The sequence below is a fragment of the Talpa europaea genome, assembly GCF_964194135.1.
Source record: "Talpa europaea genome assembly, chromosome: 1".
Lineage (NCBI taxonomy): Eukaryota > Metazoa > Chordata > Mammalia > Eulipotyphla > Talpidae > Talpa > Talpa europaea.
Window position 1 is genome coordinate 105,267,724 of NC_140073.1, and position 17,731 is coordinate 105,285,454.

The 17,731-nt window shown below is 34.3% G+C and overlaps 1 protein-coding gene across 1 annotated transcript in view; it reads right to left on the minus strand.

The window, feature by feature from the left end:
• The window catches only part of SCN1A (sodium voltage-gated channel alpha subunit 1), a gene marked incomplete at both ends in the record, with an annotated part of 77,940 nt that overhangs the window by 18,216 nt on the left and 41,993 nt on the right, over positions 1-17,731 (minus strand). The window contains 4 exons of the mRNA XM_084257703.1: positions 773-895; positions 3,462-3,635; positions 5,155-5,309; positions 8,319-8,439. Of these exons, the coding sequence (XP_084113829.1) occupies positions 773-895; positions 3,462-3,635; positions 5,155-5,309; positions 8,319-8,439 (573 nt within the window). The remainder of the gene's footprint in view (positions 1-772; positions 896-3,461; positions 3,636-5,154; positions 5,310-8,318; positions 8,440-17,731) is intronic.

Below are 17,731 nucleotides of genomic sequence, written 5' to 3' on the forward strand. Positions count from 1 at the left end.
TATAAAAAATAGTTTATTTCCTTAAAAGAATAATTTTGTGACTCTGATAAATGCAATATAAGTTATGGTTCATTTATGAATCATCTATGACAATAATTAAAATTATATTCTCTCTTCATTATGTTATAAAATTTTTACTTCAATGCCATATAAATGCATGGATTTATATATTATATTTTAGTATTACTCTTCATATAAATAAGGACAATATAAGGACAATACATTTACAAACTGAAGCTATATTAACATGACTTTTTAAAAAGTTTGAAATTCAGTTAGTATTAAATATCTAACCTTGATATGCTCAAATAATGCAAATTTTGGCATTATACAGACAAAAATATTGACAATTGTTAATTTTTTCCTTTACACTCATATTTAGATACATGTATGATTTATACTACTTTCAATACAATTAAGTACAATTTAGATCATTACAAATGAGAAAATGATATAGAATTCACATTTGTTAATATCATTACACTTAGTACTTTAACAGTGCGTCTCCTTTTCCTATGTACGTTTGTAAGGAAACTCCCAAAGTAAATTAAGAAATAAAGTCATATTAATGAGCACAGCAGATAAATGATGGAGGGAGGCCTCCATTCTCTTGCATATCACCTAGAAGTAAATATGCAACAGATAAAGGATAAAGTAGCAATTTTGCAAGGATTTGCCATTCTTTTTGCATGCATGGGTTTCCCCCTTTAAAAATGTAATTTAATTTAATTTTGGCTATAAACAATACTTCAGGTTCTTTCATTTTTCTTACCCTCATCCCTTCAAATCTTGATAAGGCTCTTAAAGGTCTCAGAGCTCTTAGTGTCCTGAGAGATTTGATGGCACCAAGTTCTGAGTAACCCAAAGCATTCGCGGTTAAACTGACCAATGAAACCTGCATAAAAATATACATATTTTATATAAGTAAAATAAAATTACAAATAATAACAGGGAATTGTTGTCATCCCATTTGTTACTATGTAGTACAACAAATACAATTTTTGCTTATAATCACATATAAGATGAATGGTTGCTTATTTTCAGTAAGCCTTTAGAATATAAAGATATACTTCCAGTTTGATGCAAAAAAGTTAAGATGTTAACTAAAATCTAGTTTAATAAAAAACCTTAAGCATCATATAATTTTCAATTGATCTAACTTATTAGTGGAGCAATTCATTAAACAAAACTAAATAAAAAATTAATAAAATAAATCACAAACCCCACAAATAATAAGATACCATTGATTTTTATTTTATTAAGTTGCTGCTGACTGTAGCCCTTTGCCTATGGCTAATGATAAAATACAAAAGCTATTTTATCAGAAAAAGTAAAAAGTCTACCCTGTGTTGACATTTTCAACTAATTGTAATCAATATAGAAATTAATATGCTAAATCAGCTTTGAAGATGATTTTGTCTTGCTAATAAAACCCTGCTTTTTTTACTTGTTTAAAGTTTATTTCTAGGTAAATAATGTAACAGGAAAATTCTAACATGAAAGTTCATCAAATTTTCCTAATTTGAAATTTCATAGTAAAAATTTATAGTAAAAATTTACTAATTTTACTAATGTATAGTTTCTGCTCTAGTACTTAGTCCAAAATGGCCTAATATTTATCAAACAAATAAATCAATTAGTTCATCTGGTTTGAATGAAATCATCAATGATTATGAAATAAACATTTTAGGTGTCTTTTCTAAATAAAGAATTTGCTGTAATTCCATGTCCATGTACAGCTACAAGTGGCTGGTATTGAACAGTTCAAGGTGTGTGTGTTTTTTTCAAAATTTTTTTCTATTTTTAAGTATTAATTTGATTTACATTTACAATACTTTTTACATTACTTAAGATGTACTATAATTACTTTTGTCTTTTTTTAGAGTGTTACACTGATCTTCATGAAACAAAATAAAACAATGAAAAATAAAGGCATTATTGCAAAATAACAAAATTTCTGTAGAACTCCTAAAATATTTCAGAAATGGCTATTAACAACAATTTGAGGTATTTCTTCCATTAAAAAGTTCTAACATATAATAAATAGAGAAAAAAGCGGAGTCCATTTTAAAATGTTTAAATTAGATTTAAAATCTAGTGTGAAAATTGTGAATTGAAATCTAACTTCTATGTGCTTGAAATCTCAATGTTAGAAACATTGTCTCCTTATTTGATGAACCAATTATTCTTTTGAGGCTTATCTCAATTCACTCTTTTTATAGGAACATTATTATTTTTTTTTAAAGATTTATTTATTTATACAAGCACTGGGTATAGTCAGAAGCGCGGGAGGGTGAGAGAATCCACCAGAGCCAGAGCGGGGAGCAGAGCAGGCAGAAGGACCGAAGTACACTGCTGAGGGGAGCAGCAGGCGGCAGGAGAGGTCTGCGCGCCATGTGGGACCCTCCTCCGGTGGTCGGGGAGCAGCTGGGGATTGAACCGGCGCTGCAGAGGCTGCGGGCAACTTTGCAACCCAGCGCTCAACCGCTGCGCCACCGGAGAGGCCCTATAGGAACATTATTAAGCTTTTCAAGCAACTTTGTCTCTACCTTAGTTCAGAATTAAAGAAATAGGAGAATGCATGACTCTTACATCTAGAGATACTTTCCACAAGAAACTTGCAGAGTCCTTGTGGATTATTATTCTTTGGATAATTATCCTTTGCAGATTATTATCCTTTGGGAATAAAACTATTGCTTATGAAGTCTGTGATATTTTGGACATACTTTTCTAGTCTTTTCTAAAGATGAAATTATGCCAAATTGATATGTCAGGGATGGGAAGTATCCATTGGGCTTACAAATTGTTTGATACACTACAAGCTTGTGTTAAATCTAGTCTACATGGAGGGAAACTCCTGTGATGGCAAGAAGCAGAGTTCTTTTCCTATACTCTATACATCTTACTTCCTATAATGGAATTATAATCTACATAATATCCTTTTCAAATCTATCCTTTAAAAACTTAGAGTAGAACGAGAATTTTAAGACTTGATAGTAGTTCCCACCATTGTCACTGCATTCAATGCCTCTCATGGTTTACATACTAATTATCATTTTGCAGGGTCAAGAATCAAGTAATCTACTCTGACACATAACCAACCAGTGGTGGGGTTAGAATTAAAAGCCAAATCTGTCTGATTTACAATATAAGGAATTTAAGTATCATACCTTATTTCACCACTTTCTCTAAAACCTATTGATATGTTTCAGCTCCTTATCCTAAGTAACCACCATAAATTTCAATTCTCCAATAGTAAAATCAGCACTAAATTTGCGGATTTCTAGTTAATTACAACTTACTTACAAAAATTACACTATCATTTGGGGGATTAGTTTACTGTTTATTTAGGAGTGTGTCCTAACCACACAACATAGTGGTCAGAGATTCACTATTTTTGAATTAGTATATAGTTAAGACAAAGACCCTGAATGGAAGGCAAAGATATGAAGGATACCTACATCAACAATTAAGAAGTCCAGCCAACACCAGGCATTGGTAAAATATGTTTGATAGCCGTATGCCACCCATTTTAGAAGCATTTCGAGAATGAAAATATAAGTGAAAACCTTGTCAGCATATTCCAACATTGTCTTAATTGTTTTTCGCTGATCAATATATATATCTTCAAATGCCTGTAAAGAAAAGTTATATATCTCAGTTTTCAAAAGCTAGTGGTCTATTTTGTTCTGATTATTTATATTTTTCTGATTTTACATACAAATATATGCATACACACATACAATATATATAACACTTCATTGGACTAGAAGGGCAAAGGAACTGTATCTATTGCTACAGTTTTCCCCCTCAAAGATATTTTAATTAATCAGGGGAATAGTAATATTCTTCATTGGTATTACATTTGTAAGAAAGAAGTAAAAGCAGAATTCTAATGACTTGATTTGTACAGGAAATAGTAATTGATGCCATATCTTGATGTAGTCACCCCAATTTGAAATTTGAAATAACCTATTCCTTTTGCTTGATTTCTTGTGCTTTCCCCTCTTGGCTTTTTTTTTTTTTTTACCATAGAAAAGAGATTGAAGAAATAAGAAGAAAACGTTTATACTTTTCATAAAGCAGATCATCACGTTGCTCAATTTTACTACGAATTGGATTCATCTGACCCACTTTCACCTTCGTTTTGCTGATAGTTTATATTCCTCAGCAGAGATATGGTGTGACATGATGGTTAAATGAAATTACTTCTCATTTAGATGCAAGTGTGTATTTTAATATGAACCTTTTTGATACTTTACATTTAGGGATACATTCTTTTCAGTAGTGATTGAAAGAGTAGTTCTTAACTAAAGTGACAGAGAAAATTTATTTCCTCAGAGAAATATACAGAAAAATATGGGCCTACATTTGAATTATAAAGTTAAGCTAATGAAACTTATTAATGTTTCAATCAAACATGCTCATCTGTCATCTATCTATATCTATCTACTATGTATCATATATCTTATGGTTCGCATATTGCATTTTGACAATGTTTTTCTAAAATGCTATCTGATATTCTTTTTATTTTGTAGATGATTTCCATAAAAATATAAATTGATTCTGATGAAATGAACACTGTTATATCAAGAGAAACCAAACCTTAAGTGTATATCACTTAGGCATGCTGCCCAATATTTATCGTTACCAGCATTTATTGTTTCCTGAGTAGCACAAGGATACAACAATTTGAAAGGAAGAAAGAAATTGTCCCTAAAGACTTATTGACTCTCCGTGAAGAGATAATAATAATAATAGCACTTAGAAACAAAATCCATCATAACTTAGACATTTCATATTCCTGATCACAAAACTTCCATTAACTACACTGTAGTTACAATGCTTATTTTCCTGTTAATATGGATAATTGAATATTCATTTTCTTTGGTTATAATGAGTAAGCTGAAGGGACAAGTTTTCTGGGTTACTTTAATAGCAAAACAATAAACCATTAAAAACCAAATGTATATAAAAAAAGTAAATCCAGAAATGCAGAGTTATACATTAAGTTCTATAACCTGGAAGATATGGAATGGGGTAATAAAAATGCATTGGATAATAAGATAATGCAATAGAAAGGATTAGTAAATCACCCATATTAGAAGACGCTAAAGTTTAGCATCAGAGCACTTTTGCTTAATGTTCACTTACCAGAGCACCGCTACTAAGGAGAATCATGAAAACAATAAAGGTTTCAAACCAGTTATGTTCGACTATACGGAAGCACGTTCTTCTCAGATTCCACCATTGCTTTCCTCTGCCTTCTTCCACACTGACTTGACAACATTTGAATCTTCGAACACAGCCTGCAAGTATAATGCAAGTATAATGTTCAAATAAACGTAGGTAAATTAACTTCTGTTGCTTCAGTAATATCTTTTGGTGTGTCCCTGATTTACCTTCCCATTACTGTTACAATCTCTACCTTGCTAAGCTAATTCTCTAAGCTTGGAGTAGTAAGAGCATTTCATTAGTTGTGTGAAGTTGTGAAAATTATTCAGTCTCCATAAATGATTCTCTTTTCAATAATATGTTTTTTTGCTTGAAATATGATTGTCCAAGAATAAAACCTTGCAAATTACAAATAAATGTCAAGTATCTTTGTCTTATACTATATCACCTTATTGTATTCTATTGAAGTCACTCTAGAAAAGGACTTTAAAATGGAAATAAATAACAGAAAACGTCCCTTTTAATGAAGATACAAAATAGTAAAATAGACCTCTCTCAACAATCCTAGATTTTTTTCTTTTTTTTAGATTTATTTATTTATTTATACAAGCACTGGGTACAGTCAGAAGCATGGGAGGATGAGAGAATTCACCAGAGCCAGAGCAGGGAGCAGAGCAGGCAGAAGGACGGAAGTATGCTGCTGAGGGGAGCAGCCTGGTCTGCGCGCCATGTGGGACCCTCACTCGGTGGCCGGGGAGCAGCCGGGGATCGAACTGGCGCTGCAGAGGCTGCGGGCAGCTTCGCAACCCAGCGCTCAACCGCTGCACCACCAGGGAGGCCCAATTCTAGATTGGTTTCTATTTAGGTTTTCTTGTGGTGCTCTTCAAAGAAAGCTTATGTAACTGTCATTATTAATTTAACTACTAACGTGTGATTTGCATGACCCTGCTTTAATTTGTCGTTTGCCTTCCTTGCACTGTTTCATTCACTTAACATCAGAATTTAATCAACATATATTATGCCTCAGGAAAAATATTTCAGGTATGTTGGAAGAAAAGGGGCAAAGAAAAGGGAAGGAGGGAACGGAAGGACAAAGGGCAAGAAGGAAGACTGTAAGATACATATAACAATTTAAAAGAGAACGCAGGGGCCTCCCTGGTGGCACAAGGGGTTAAGATGCAACCTATGAAGATATCCACAGCCACTGCAGCATGAGTTCAATAGAAAAAGAAGCTTTTGGGAGTTCCTTTCTAGTTCTACATGGGATGCTACTCAATTCATGACTTGCTTAACCAAGTCAACCACATCCTAAAATAAAAACACCATGGTCAGACAAAGGTGGTTTTGAGGACTTTGAGTGATGTATATAATTTTATAAAGGAAATACAGGAAGACTAAATAGATATGAGGCCTATAAGGAAGAGAACACTACAGAATATGCAAATACATACCTTTTTCAAAACTTTAATTCCCAAGAAATACTAGCCATAAGGAATACAAAGCACTTAGACCTATTGTCCACACTGTGCCAGGTTCAATAGGTGCTGTTCAGGTCGAGTATAGAAGACAGTGCTTATTTCCTGTTTCATCCAATTAATCTTAGAAAATATTATTGTTAAAAACCAACTTTTTGGGGCCTCCCCTGGTGGCGCAGCGGTTGAGCACTGGGCTGCAAAGCTGCCTGCAGCCTCTGCAGCGCCAGTTCGATCCCCGGCTGCCGGCGAGGGTCCCACATGGCGCGCAGACCTCTCCTGCCATGACCGCTGCTCCCCTCAGCAGTGTATTTCATCACTCTGCCTGTTCTGCTCCCCACTATGGCTCTGGTGAATTCTCTCATCCTCCCGCGCTTCTGACTGTACCCCAGTGCTTGTATAAATAAATAAACAAATAAATAAATAATAAATCTTTAAAAAAAAAAAACCAACTTTTTGTAATTAATTTAATAGTGAGAAAGCTATTTTTTTTTTAAGCAACAGTAGTTAACTTTATTGAGCAGTTTGCTAAGGGCTATGTAAATGTTTTCTGTTTTAATAAACAAAAAGTAATTCTTGCAATAACTACAATTCTTTTGTCACTACAAATAAGGATATAAAAGCTTAAAAAGGTTATTAAATGATGTCATAAATCTAGAAAATATCTGAGCCTGTAAAGAAACCCGAGATTACATTTAGTGCATTCTCTTAGCAGTAAGTGTTTGATCAGAAGGATTTATAAAGTAATGTCCAAGGTATATCTTGCTGATCTTCATGATTGTTTTCTTAAGTGTAAAAATGTGCAAAATGATGATTATTTTTACAATGCATGATACTTTTTTATAATTAAAATCCTTTTAAAGTAATCAAGTAAAAATCATTCCTATTTTAAATTTCAATCATTACACCAACACGCTCATTTACTATTGTTAAATTCTATATTTGGGAATCATTGAAAGTGATGGCTATTTTGTTGGTCAGAACATATAATTTAAGTAAGTGCAGAAAGCTATTTTTAAGGCAAGTTGTATCTATGAGAATTTTGACTATTGTTTAAGATGCCAATTTATATGAAATCACAATTTCATTTAAACTTATAAGTCACTAATTTTGATTATGTTAAGTATTTTTTCTCCATGTTCATGATCCCTTACACATAATAGGCAGAGGAAAACCAAAAAATAACAATAGAGTTAAATTCTTTTAGTCAATTAGAATATTAGAAATAATTGAAATAAATATTTACAAAGGTCTGTTCTATTCTAAATGACCCATTTTTTTTTATAGAGGCATGTTTCTTTAATTAATTAATTAATTAATTAGTTAGTTTGTTTGTTTATACAAGCACTGGGTACAGTCAGAAGCACGGGAGGGTGAGAGAATTCACCAGAGCCAGAGCGGGGAGCAGAGCTGGCAGAAGGACCGAAGCACACTGCTGAGGGGAGCAGCGAGCGGCAGGAGAGGTCTGCGCGCCATGTGGGACCCTCCTCCAGTGGCCGGGGAGCAGCCGGGGATCGAACCGGTGCCTCAGAGGCCGCGGGCAGCTTCGCAACCCAGTGCTCAACTGCTGCGCCACCAGGGAGGCCCTAAATGACCCATTTTGGATGATCAATGGTGAAATGAAATTACATAACACAATGGAATATTAACATGAGGTTCATTTTCTTTTACCTTCAGTGAAACAAGCTTCCGGTTCAAGTGTTTCTTCAGGTTCCACCACCGGCTGTTCTTCTGCAGGTGCACCAATGTCCACGGTGCTGCCTTCAGAGGAGCTACTGCTTTCATTAAGTTTCTGTGCATGAGATGGACAGAAAAAGCAAATCACTTTCATTTTGGTAACTAGTAAATAGCCTAGCAAGAAAGGATTAGTACTACGAACTATTTTGGATTCTCCTTGAAGAGATTTTAAGTTGAGAGTAAAAGAGGGTTTGAATAAGAAGAGGAAATAAGGGGACATTGTATTAATTTACCATAATTCCTAAGGTAAATATGAAATCAGAATGAAACATTATGAAGTTACAAATAGCCATCAGCAAAAAGTACTAAGCAAATCACTGTCCTATGAATTAGAGAAATACTAAAGGAGGGAGGAAGGGAAAGGGAGGGTGGAAAAATTAACACTTGTTCTCAATTTATGAACGATGAAACTGTTACAGAGCAATCCCAATGTGAAATGGGTTGGCTGACTGTGGGTCCTCACCCGCACACTTAAAAAGGATTTATAATGAGACTCAACTGCAGGCACACACAGAAAGGGTATTAAATGGTTTATTTACAAAAAGGGGAAAGGAAGAAATGAATAATTCAGGGAGAAAGAGAGAGAGAAATTGGTGAATGTGTCCTATCAGTTCTGCTGATCTGGAACCCCAACAGCACACTGAAAGTTGGTGAAAAACCAAGGACCCCCAAGGCCCACATGTCTGGTTATATAAAAAACTTGGCTGCTTAACTCCACCCTCAGTTCCCAGCAATCCTCCTTTCGTGATGCTGATATTATGGGATTTGTAGTCTTCAGTGTCTTGGATCTCTTTGGTCTTGGGTCGGGGTGGGGTCCGTGAAACCTACTTGTGGAGTTTGTTCAGGACATCCCTTTCCCCCAATGAAACTAAGGCCCAGACAGGTTAAGTAACTTAACAATGTCATATAATTAGTAAGTGAGAGAACCAAGATTTCAGACAATTACTCAAGCCCCAAATCCTATATTCTGTTTTCTATGCTAGCACATCCTTGAAAAAAATTTACTTTTATTTATTTATGCATACAAGAACTGGGGTGCTGGGGTGCAGGCCAGAGGTGCAAGGTGGGTGAGAGGATCCACCAGACAGAGTGGGGAGCAGGATAGGCAGATCTACTGAAATATACTGCTGAGGGGAGCAGTGGAGAGACAGGAGAAGATTGCTACCTGATGTGGGTTAGCTCCCTGGCCTGGGATGGAACTTGTGCCACAGTGGCTGGTAATAGCTTGATAGCACTGATACTTTACCCTTGCACCACAAGGGAGGCCTCTATACTATCATAATCTTTGTAAAACAAAAGAACTAGTGGATTTACACACTTAACAATTCTTCCATAAATTTGAAAGTGAAACTAACACATAGAAAAAGTACCAAAATGAGCCTAACAGATGAAGAGAATCCACGATTAAATTTTAAGGAAAAACCAAAAACAAAAATAGCATTCACACCTAAACCAAAAATGGAATTTTAAATGATACAAATATTCAGTATCTTCACAGAAATTATTTCATTAATTGCAATAAGCTGTAAATAACAGTTTTAAATTTTACTTACAGTAATTCTGCCAACCTAATTATATATTTGTTATTAAGCAAATGTCATAATAGTGATTTATGGGCAAACAATAAAGCCCTTTGGTATAGTATTATTTAACTCAAAAGTAATTAAAAAATTACTTGCAACATCTTTAACATTTTTTGATAAATCCAGATTTTGCATAGTATACTTTTCCCTCACAAGTCTAGCATAATGCCCAATACCATGTTCCATATAAAACTGTATATCCACTACTAAATACAAATGCTAGTCACTAAGGAAAAAAGATAAGGACCTAAAATAACATAAAATTAATCCTATTTTATGCCTGTTGACTGCCTCCCTCAATACTCATCCTTGACGTGTCTTGCATGAATGACAAAATGAATTGATTCCTTTTTAATGTACAAAGTTACCCCAAGTCTCAGGGGATCAGAGTTTCTCTAGATGAGAGGACTATTGCCAATATATCCATTCTTTAAAATTAGCTGTTCTGTTTTATAATACTTTTAAAAATACTTTCCTTTTAATGCATACAGTTGGGAATCAACCCATATTTTTGAAGTTTTAAGATGATTTAAATAGCAATTAAATACCCATTATTAGTATTCGAACAAAAGATCTGCTATTGAAACATTACCAGTCTAAACAAGTGATCTTCTAGGTATGAACAAATAAATTGTCAATCACTTCACAAGCAACGTAAGTATATTTCACAGTTTGCTTGAACTACTATAAGAAAGTAAAAGCACGCCTAACATTACTCAAATTCAACATGTTCTCAATTAGTAATGATCTTTCTCCCCCATTCTATACCTACTCTCTTAAATAAACTCCTTATTCTGGTTGTTTGTAGTATTTTTTTTTAGCATCCAGACTCAAGATATCCTTGTTTACTCTTAATCTTTTCAAATACTGGCAAATTGATTCAATCCTACCTCTCGGCTAACTCCTCTCTTATTTCCAGCTTCCAAATTTCTATGAACTTTCTATTTACCTATCATCTCTCTCTCTTTTTTTAAAAAAGAAAAGATTTATTTGCTTATGCATACAAGAGCTGGGGTACAAGCCAGAGGTGTGGGGCGTGAGAGGATCCACCAGAGACAAAGTGGGGAGCAGAACAGGCAGATTGACTGAAATACGATTGCTTGATAGTGCAGTGCTTAACCCCTTGCACCACCAGGGAGGCCCCTTATTATCTCTCTTTTGAAGAACTATAAATGATCTCCATCATTTTAGCCTGATTATAGAATTCTGCAGACCACAAAACTTGCCATTTAGTAGGTGACCAATACCGTTTAGCAAATGAAAAATGGATGAATACCTCTGATATTACTACCAAATGAAGGCTTGTCTAAAATTTAATTTTTGAACCAAATCTCCAAAATTTTATTTTCAAAGCTGTGCTGTAGTTAAGATGAACTTCTTGGTGTTCTCTAACTTTTGCTTATAGTGGTTACTTTCCCCTTACATTGTGGAAGGATACATATTGTTTTTCATTATAACCTAATTCCATTCTAACTGACAAACAAATTAACCATGCTTGGCATTTTCTCTGTAACACAAACTGATGACCATGGTGTTCTGAAGTTGCTCAGCTGGTTAGTTACACTCCAGCACATTTCTACTTTCTACTGGTACATTTCTACTTAGTTACCATGGTGTTCTGAAGTTGCTCAGCTGGTTAGTTACACTCCAGCACATTTCTACTTTCTACTGGTACATTTCTACTTTCACCATACTTATCAAGAGCATTATGTTTGTTTTTAAATCAATCTTTATCTTTTCAAATTAATGTAATTAAGTCTTATATTTGATAAAATTATTTTGAGAAGAAAGTTGCTGAATTAATAAAAGCTAAGTTGGAATTATTGCCTATTTCTAATAAAGGCAAATTCTCCTCCCCTATATATGTCCAAGTAAAAAAAAAATTTGTAAAATTGGGTATGAAAAGTTGCAGCAAAAGTAGTGGAGGTAAAAAATTCTAAAAGGGTACTAGATGCTTAGTCATCAGTGTACTTCAAAATTTAGAGAAACAATGTTTTGCAGATGATGAACTGTACAGTTACATTCTTAATAATTAAGTGAAAATTCAATAAACACCTTGCAATTAAAGGTGTGTATACACCTTATGACAAAAGAGAGGTTTCCAACCTACGTTCTACAGAGATTGTGGCTTCATCCTTAGGCAAAGGTGAGGGCCACAGAGGCACATTCTAAGTAGAGCGGTTCTATTATATGTTTCAATATTTGTACATTTTTTGAAAACTATATAAAAACCACTTAAAAATTACAGTTGAATCAAAGCCTGGGAAAATGCATGTCCAAATTTTATTTTAGTTTCTTTTTAAAAAGATTTACTTTATTTATGACTGTATAAAAGAACTGGGGTGTAGGCCAGAGGTGCAGGGGTGACAGGATTCACCAGAGACAGAGTGGGGAACAGAAGAGAGTGACCGAAATACACTGCTGAGGGGAGCAGTAGGTGAGACAGAAGAGGTCTGCTGCACCATGTGGGTTAGCTTCCTGGCTGGGGAGCGAATCTTGCCACAGCAGGGGCTGGTGATAGCTTGACAGCACTGAGACTTTAACCCCTGTGCCACCAGGTAGGCCCCTTAAAACTCTTTTTAATGTTACTGCAAGAAAAAAATAAAGCTTTTTTTTTTAGATTTATTTATTTATGCATATAAAAGCTGGGGTACAGGCCAGAGGTGTGGGGGGTGAGAGGATTCACCAGAGACAGAGTGGGGTACAGAACAGGCAGATTGACTGAAATACACTGCTGAGGAGAGCAGCAGGCGAGTCAGGAGAGGTCTGCTGTACCATGTGGGTTGCTCCCTGGCGGGTGTTAGAATTGTGCTGCAGAGACTGCAGACTGCTTCATAGGTTGAGTCTTAACCCCTTGTGCCACCAGGGAGGGGCCTAAAGCGCTTTTTAATTCAACATGCTGCCTCTATGCATATTGCATTCCCAAACATCATTGTTAACAATTATGCCTATTTTTATTTGCATGTTTGCAGAAGATAAGCATAAATTATTATTATACACTAACATTATACATATGAGTTATATAGGTGATAGGACTTACGTAGCCAAGCCACATCTGTTACTCACCATTTCTCAATTAATTATACCAAGAACTCTAACACAGCCTATAGACTCCAGCTGAGCATTTCTTTATTCCCTCTGCTGTCAGAAACCGGTGCCATCACTTAAAACAAATTACCTTCTGACTAAAGTCTACAAAGATTCCCCATCATTTCTCTGGTAACCATCTCTTTTTTTTAGGTTTTTCACTTATGTATTACCACTAACCTTCTTAACATATAATATTTGCCAAATGTATTAATTTTCTACTGCTGTGTAGCAAATTACTGCAAACTGAGCAGCTTAAAACAACTTTATTATCTCACATTTTATGTAGGTCAAAAGTTTGGCACCACATAGCTGCATGCTCTGCTCAGGGTCTCGCTGTTTTGAAGGCAGTGTTGGCTAGAAACACAGTTCTCAACTGAGGTTCAGGATTTCTGCAATCATTTGGATTCATTTCCTTATAATTCTAAAGGACTGAAGCCTCCTGGTGGCCTGTAGTGCTTAGCCTGAGACCATTCAGAAAGTAAAAGCCACCTCCTTCCTTGCTACGTAGCCCCCATATGTAGTTTACTACATGGGCATTTGCTTTCTCAGGCCAATCACTGCATCTCTCTCTCAATTCCTTTTATATGACTGGCAGCAGAAAATTCTTTGCTCTTGAAGTCCCCAACTGATTAGGGCAGGATCTCCCAGGATAATCTCTCTTTTGCCATAACTATATAATCGCAGGAGTGCTACTGACAGAAAAAATGTACTTATTTTCTACAAATATTTATATTTTTTGCTCCTTAATTCAATTTCTGTTTAGGAGGAAATTCCTTAATTCCTAATTCCTTAATTTTTAGAGTTAGAAATTAACTCTAAAAATATCTGCTACTTTGAATTTACTAAGCTAAACTTTGAAACCCAGTAAACATTAATCTATATAAACAATCATGAGTACTTGAAAATAAGAATTCTTTGCAAATATAATTTTTGAGATAATATACATATTGTATTTATATATAAAATATGCATAATATTTTATATATTATTCAAATTATAAGAGTTCTTATTTAACTTTCTATCACTAGCAAAGGGTTATATTAAAGTCCTCATAACCAGTGTAATTTTAGCAATATATTCTTAAGTTTCTCATTGTTAAAAATCTCATTATTGAGGGGCCTCCCTTGTGGCACAGGAGTTAAAGTCTCAGTGTTATCAAGCTATCTCCAGCCAATGCAGCATGAGTTCGATCCCTGGCCAGGGAGCTAACCCACATGGCGCAGCAGACCTTTCCTTTCTCACCTGCTGCTCCCCTCAGCAGTCTATTTCAGTAGATCTACCTATTCTCCTCCCCATTCTGTCTCTGTTGAATCCACCCCTCATGCCCTACCTCTACCCCGTACACACCTCTGGCCTACACCCCAATTCTTGTATGCATAAATAAATAGAAGTAAATCTTAAAAAATTTTCTCATTAATGAGCCTCTGATGTATTTATTTGAGGTAATAGCACTGACTCAAAAAGGGTAGGAGAATACCTTTAGATGAGTGAAAAGAGTCCATCTACATTAATATACGAGATATGAGTTTAGATAAAACACTAAAGAAATTGCTTAAGAGCGATACTAAAATATTCTCAAGCAAGTATTCTTATTGATTTAAGAACCAAAAAGATCAATTAATTTTTCCTTTTTGCTCATAAATTGAAATTGAATCTCATTTTGAAATACACCATTCACATAATAAAGCAATTGATTCTCATTCCTTTTTAGACTAAGTAGTCTATTGTAAATCCATTTTAATGTTTAAGTCATAATCAACCTTTCATTTACTAATTTCCAAATGTGCTGGTTCATTTGAAAATATGTATATTTTCACACAATTTTCAATAGCTAAATTATACACTGACTTGCACTGTCCATGTATTTTTGGCAGGCTTACTTAATAAGTGAGCTGAGAGAATGCAGGGGCCACATCTATCTGAAGCATCCACTTTGCCTTGTACACCAGGGCATTCAATAACCACTTAATAACTAAAACCCTGATGCTAAGAGCATTTTTCCTCCTCAGTAGATTTATGTAACATTTCTTGCTTTTAAAAAATGTTTTCTACTATAGCAAATTATTTTGACCTTGAGGGTGAAGCAAAATAAAGCAAACCAAATGAAATACTCTACAATATTTCTTTAGAATAAGCCACTGCTTTTTCTACTTTTTTGACTTGATTGCAGGATGTTTATGCTTTTATTTAAGACTCGATTTGTTACAGGGACATTATTTCTAAGATCTATAGGATTTCAATTTATTATTTTTGAAAAAGATTTCTTTTCAAAGGTTGTCATGTACTATTTTAAAGTTAGGCAGTTTACTGTTGTTTTATATATAAATGCATATATATATTTAAGATAATGTATCTTAAATCATGTAAATAAAATGCTTTACAACCTCAAAAATATTATTATTAATATTTTATTGTGTACATTGTGCATTAGTAAATATTTCTAGTGTTCACTAAGCATATTAAAAATTAAAATGACCTCTTTTAAAGTCTTTCAACAAAGCAACAATATCAAAGGAAAAGACACTGTACTGAGATTTAGCATTTCCATAGATCAGCTAGAAAAGTCAAATATTTACTCATTAATTTCCACAACATACCAAAAATCCAGATGGTATTTTTCATCAAGCTATATGTTGGAAGGACAATCTTTACTAAATTCGTATTTACTAAATATTGAGTTGTTCTTATTAATTGTGAAATTTAGTGTTAATCAAACTCTTTTCCATGTTACGGATTAAGGTAGAGGAATATAGTCTCCTTATATCCTTAATTCTGCTTTGAAGAATTCTTCAAATGTTAGTTTTTGTATTATTGATTAGATATAAAGGGACAAAAGAAACATTTCATCACATTTTGGGTCAATAGAAAATTATTATAATAAAAATAAACTAGAAAACAAAAAAAACTATAAAATTGCATTTATAATTCCCAAGATAGAAAACAAAACTATAAGTTGAATGAGTAAATTTAGTTGTCAAATTCATTTTGCTGAATTGAGCAAAGTCTCTAGTGTTCTTTTGACATTAATTTGTAATGTTAAACAAAAACTTATTTTTAACTAATATTTGACAAATGTCTACAGGCAAGGAGAACTATTTAATCATAATAAAAGTTAATAGTTCTTTTTTGAGGGGGCCTCCCTGGTGGCGCAAGGGGTTAAATCGCAGCACTATGAAGCTATCCGCAGCCTCTGCAGCATGAGTTCAATACCTGGACAGGGAGGTGACCCACATGTGTAGATCCCCTCAGCAGTGCATTTCAGTAGATCCACCTGTTCTGCTCCCATTTTGTCTCTGGTGAATCCTCTCACCCCCCACACCTCTCGCTTGTACCCCAGCATTTGTATGCATAAAAAAAGTTCTTTTTTGAGTCAGCTAAGTTGTGTGTCAATGACAGTACTCTTTCTATGGACTTTAGGCAATTATCTTAACCTCCTTAAGCTCCAGTTTCTAATTTGTAAAATAGCTTTTACTTTACATGATTGTTGTAGGAATCAAACAGGATAACACAAGGAAAATGTACTGGCTAAAAATAATAATTTTCATAAAAGTTTTTTATAGTTATGGTTTGTGTATAGTTTGTGTATAGTTATGGTTTTTATAGTTATTGTTTCTGGTATTTGACCTTTTTATCCACTAAAATTTCAGTGCATACTAAAATAAAGTAATGAACATAACAGACCTGCCCTCTTGGGTTCACTATCAGATGGAACATACACATAAGCAAATACTTGCCAAATGAAGACAGGGTTAGTATAGATATTGTGAGCACCACCTACTGGAGTCAAAAAACAAAACAAAAACAAAAAACAAATCAGTGTAGATGTAAGTGATATTTGGGACAAGGAAAAAAAAATAGTTGGATAGAGAAGGTAAGTTAGCTGAAAAAGATAGGATAAAAGCGTGTTCTAGAGAAAGAGAGAACAGGAATAAAGACCAGAGTCTGATAATTCATAGGGAGTTTCAGGAAGCCATAGATCAATGTAGGTGGATGGGAAGAAGTGGAGAGTCCTGTTACATGAGGCTGGAAAGGTCAGTGATGGTTATTTTTTGTAGAACATGTTTAAAGCATTTTAAACAGTATAGACTATGAGTAGTGAGTACCTAGTGAAAGCACAGAGGAGAATTTTGATCAGATATGCTTTTTAGGGAGACCACTTATTGTGTGGAGACTAGACTAGTGAGGGGAATATTAATGTGAGAGACCCCTTTGGAAGCTGTGGCTGTAAAATTGAGACATGATTGAGTTCTGATATTTGGTGGAGGCATAGAAGTGGACAAAGATGGGTAGTCTCAGATAATGAAATAAACATAAAGGAGAAGTCTGGATTCACTGACTAGAACGCAGTATCTTCATGGAGAGTAGTTGCTATCTCAGATAACTATTAATTTGATACATACAATTGAGAGAACAAATAATAGTCTATTTAATGAATTAATATATTATATGATATAATATAAATATATTTAATAAATATTTTATATGTATTGTGGAGTTAAGATGGGTAAGACATGGTTAATATTTTTCCTGTCCTCAAAGGCTCATTAGGAGTGCTTCCTAATGATTCAGAAGATTCCATTATGAAAGAAACTTTTTTTCTTTTTTTCCTAGAAATTTGCTTTTTAATTGGAGAAATAATGATTTTGCAGTCTTTTGCATGGTCTCAGCAGTTTT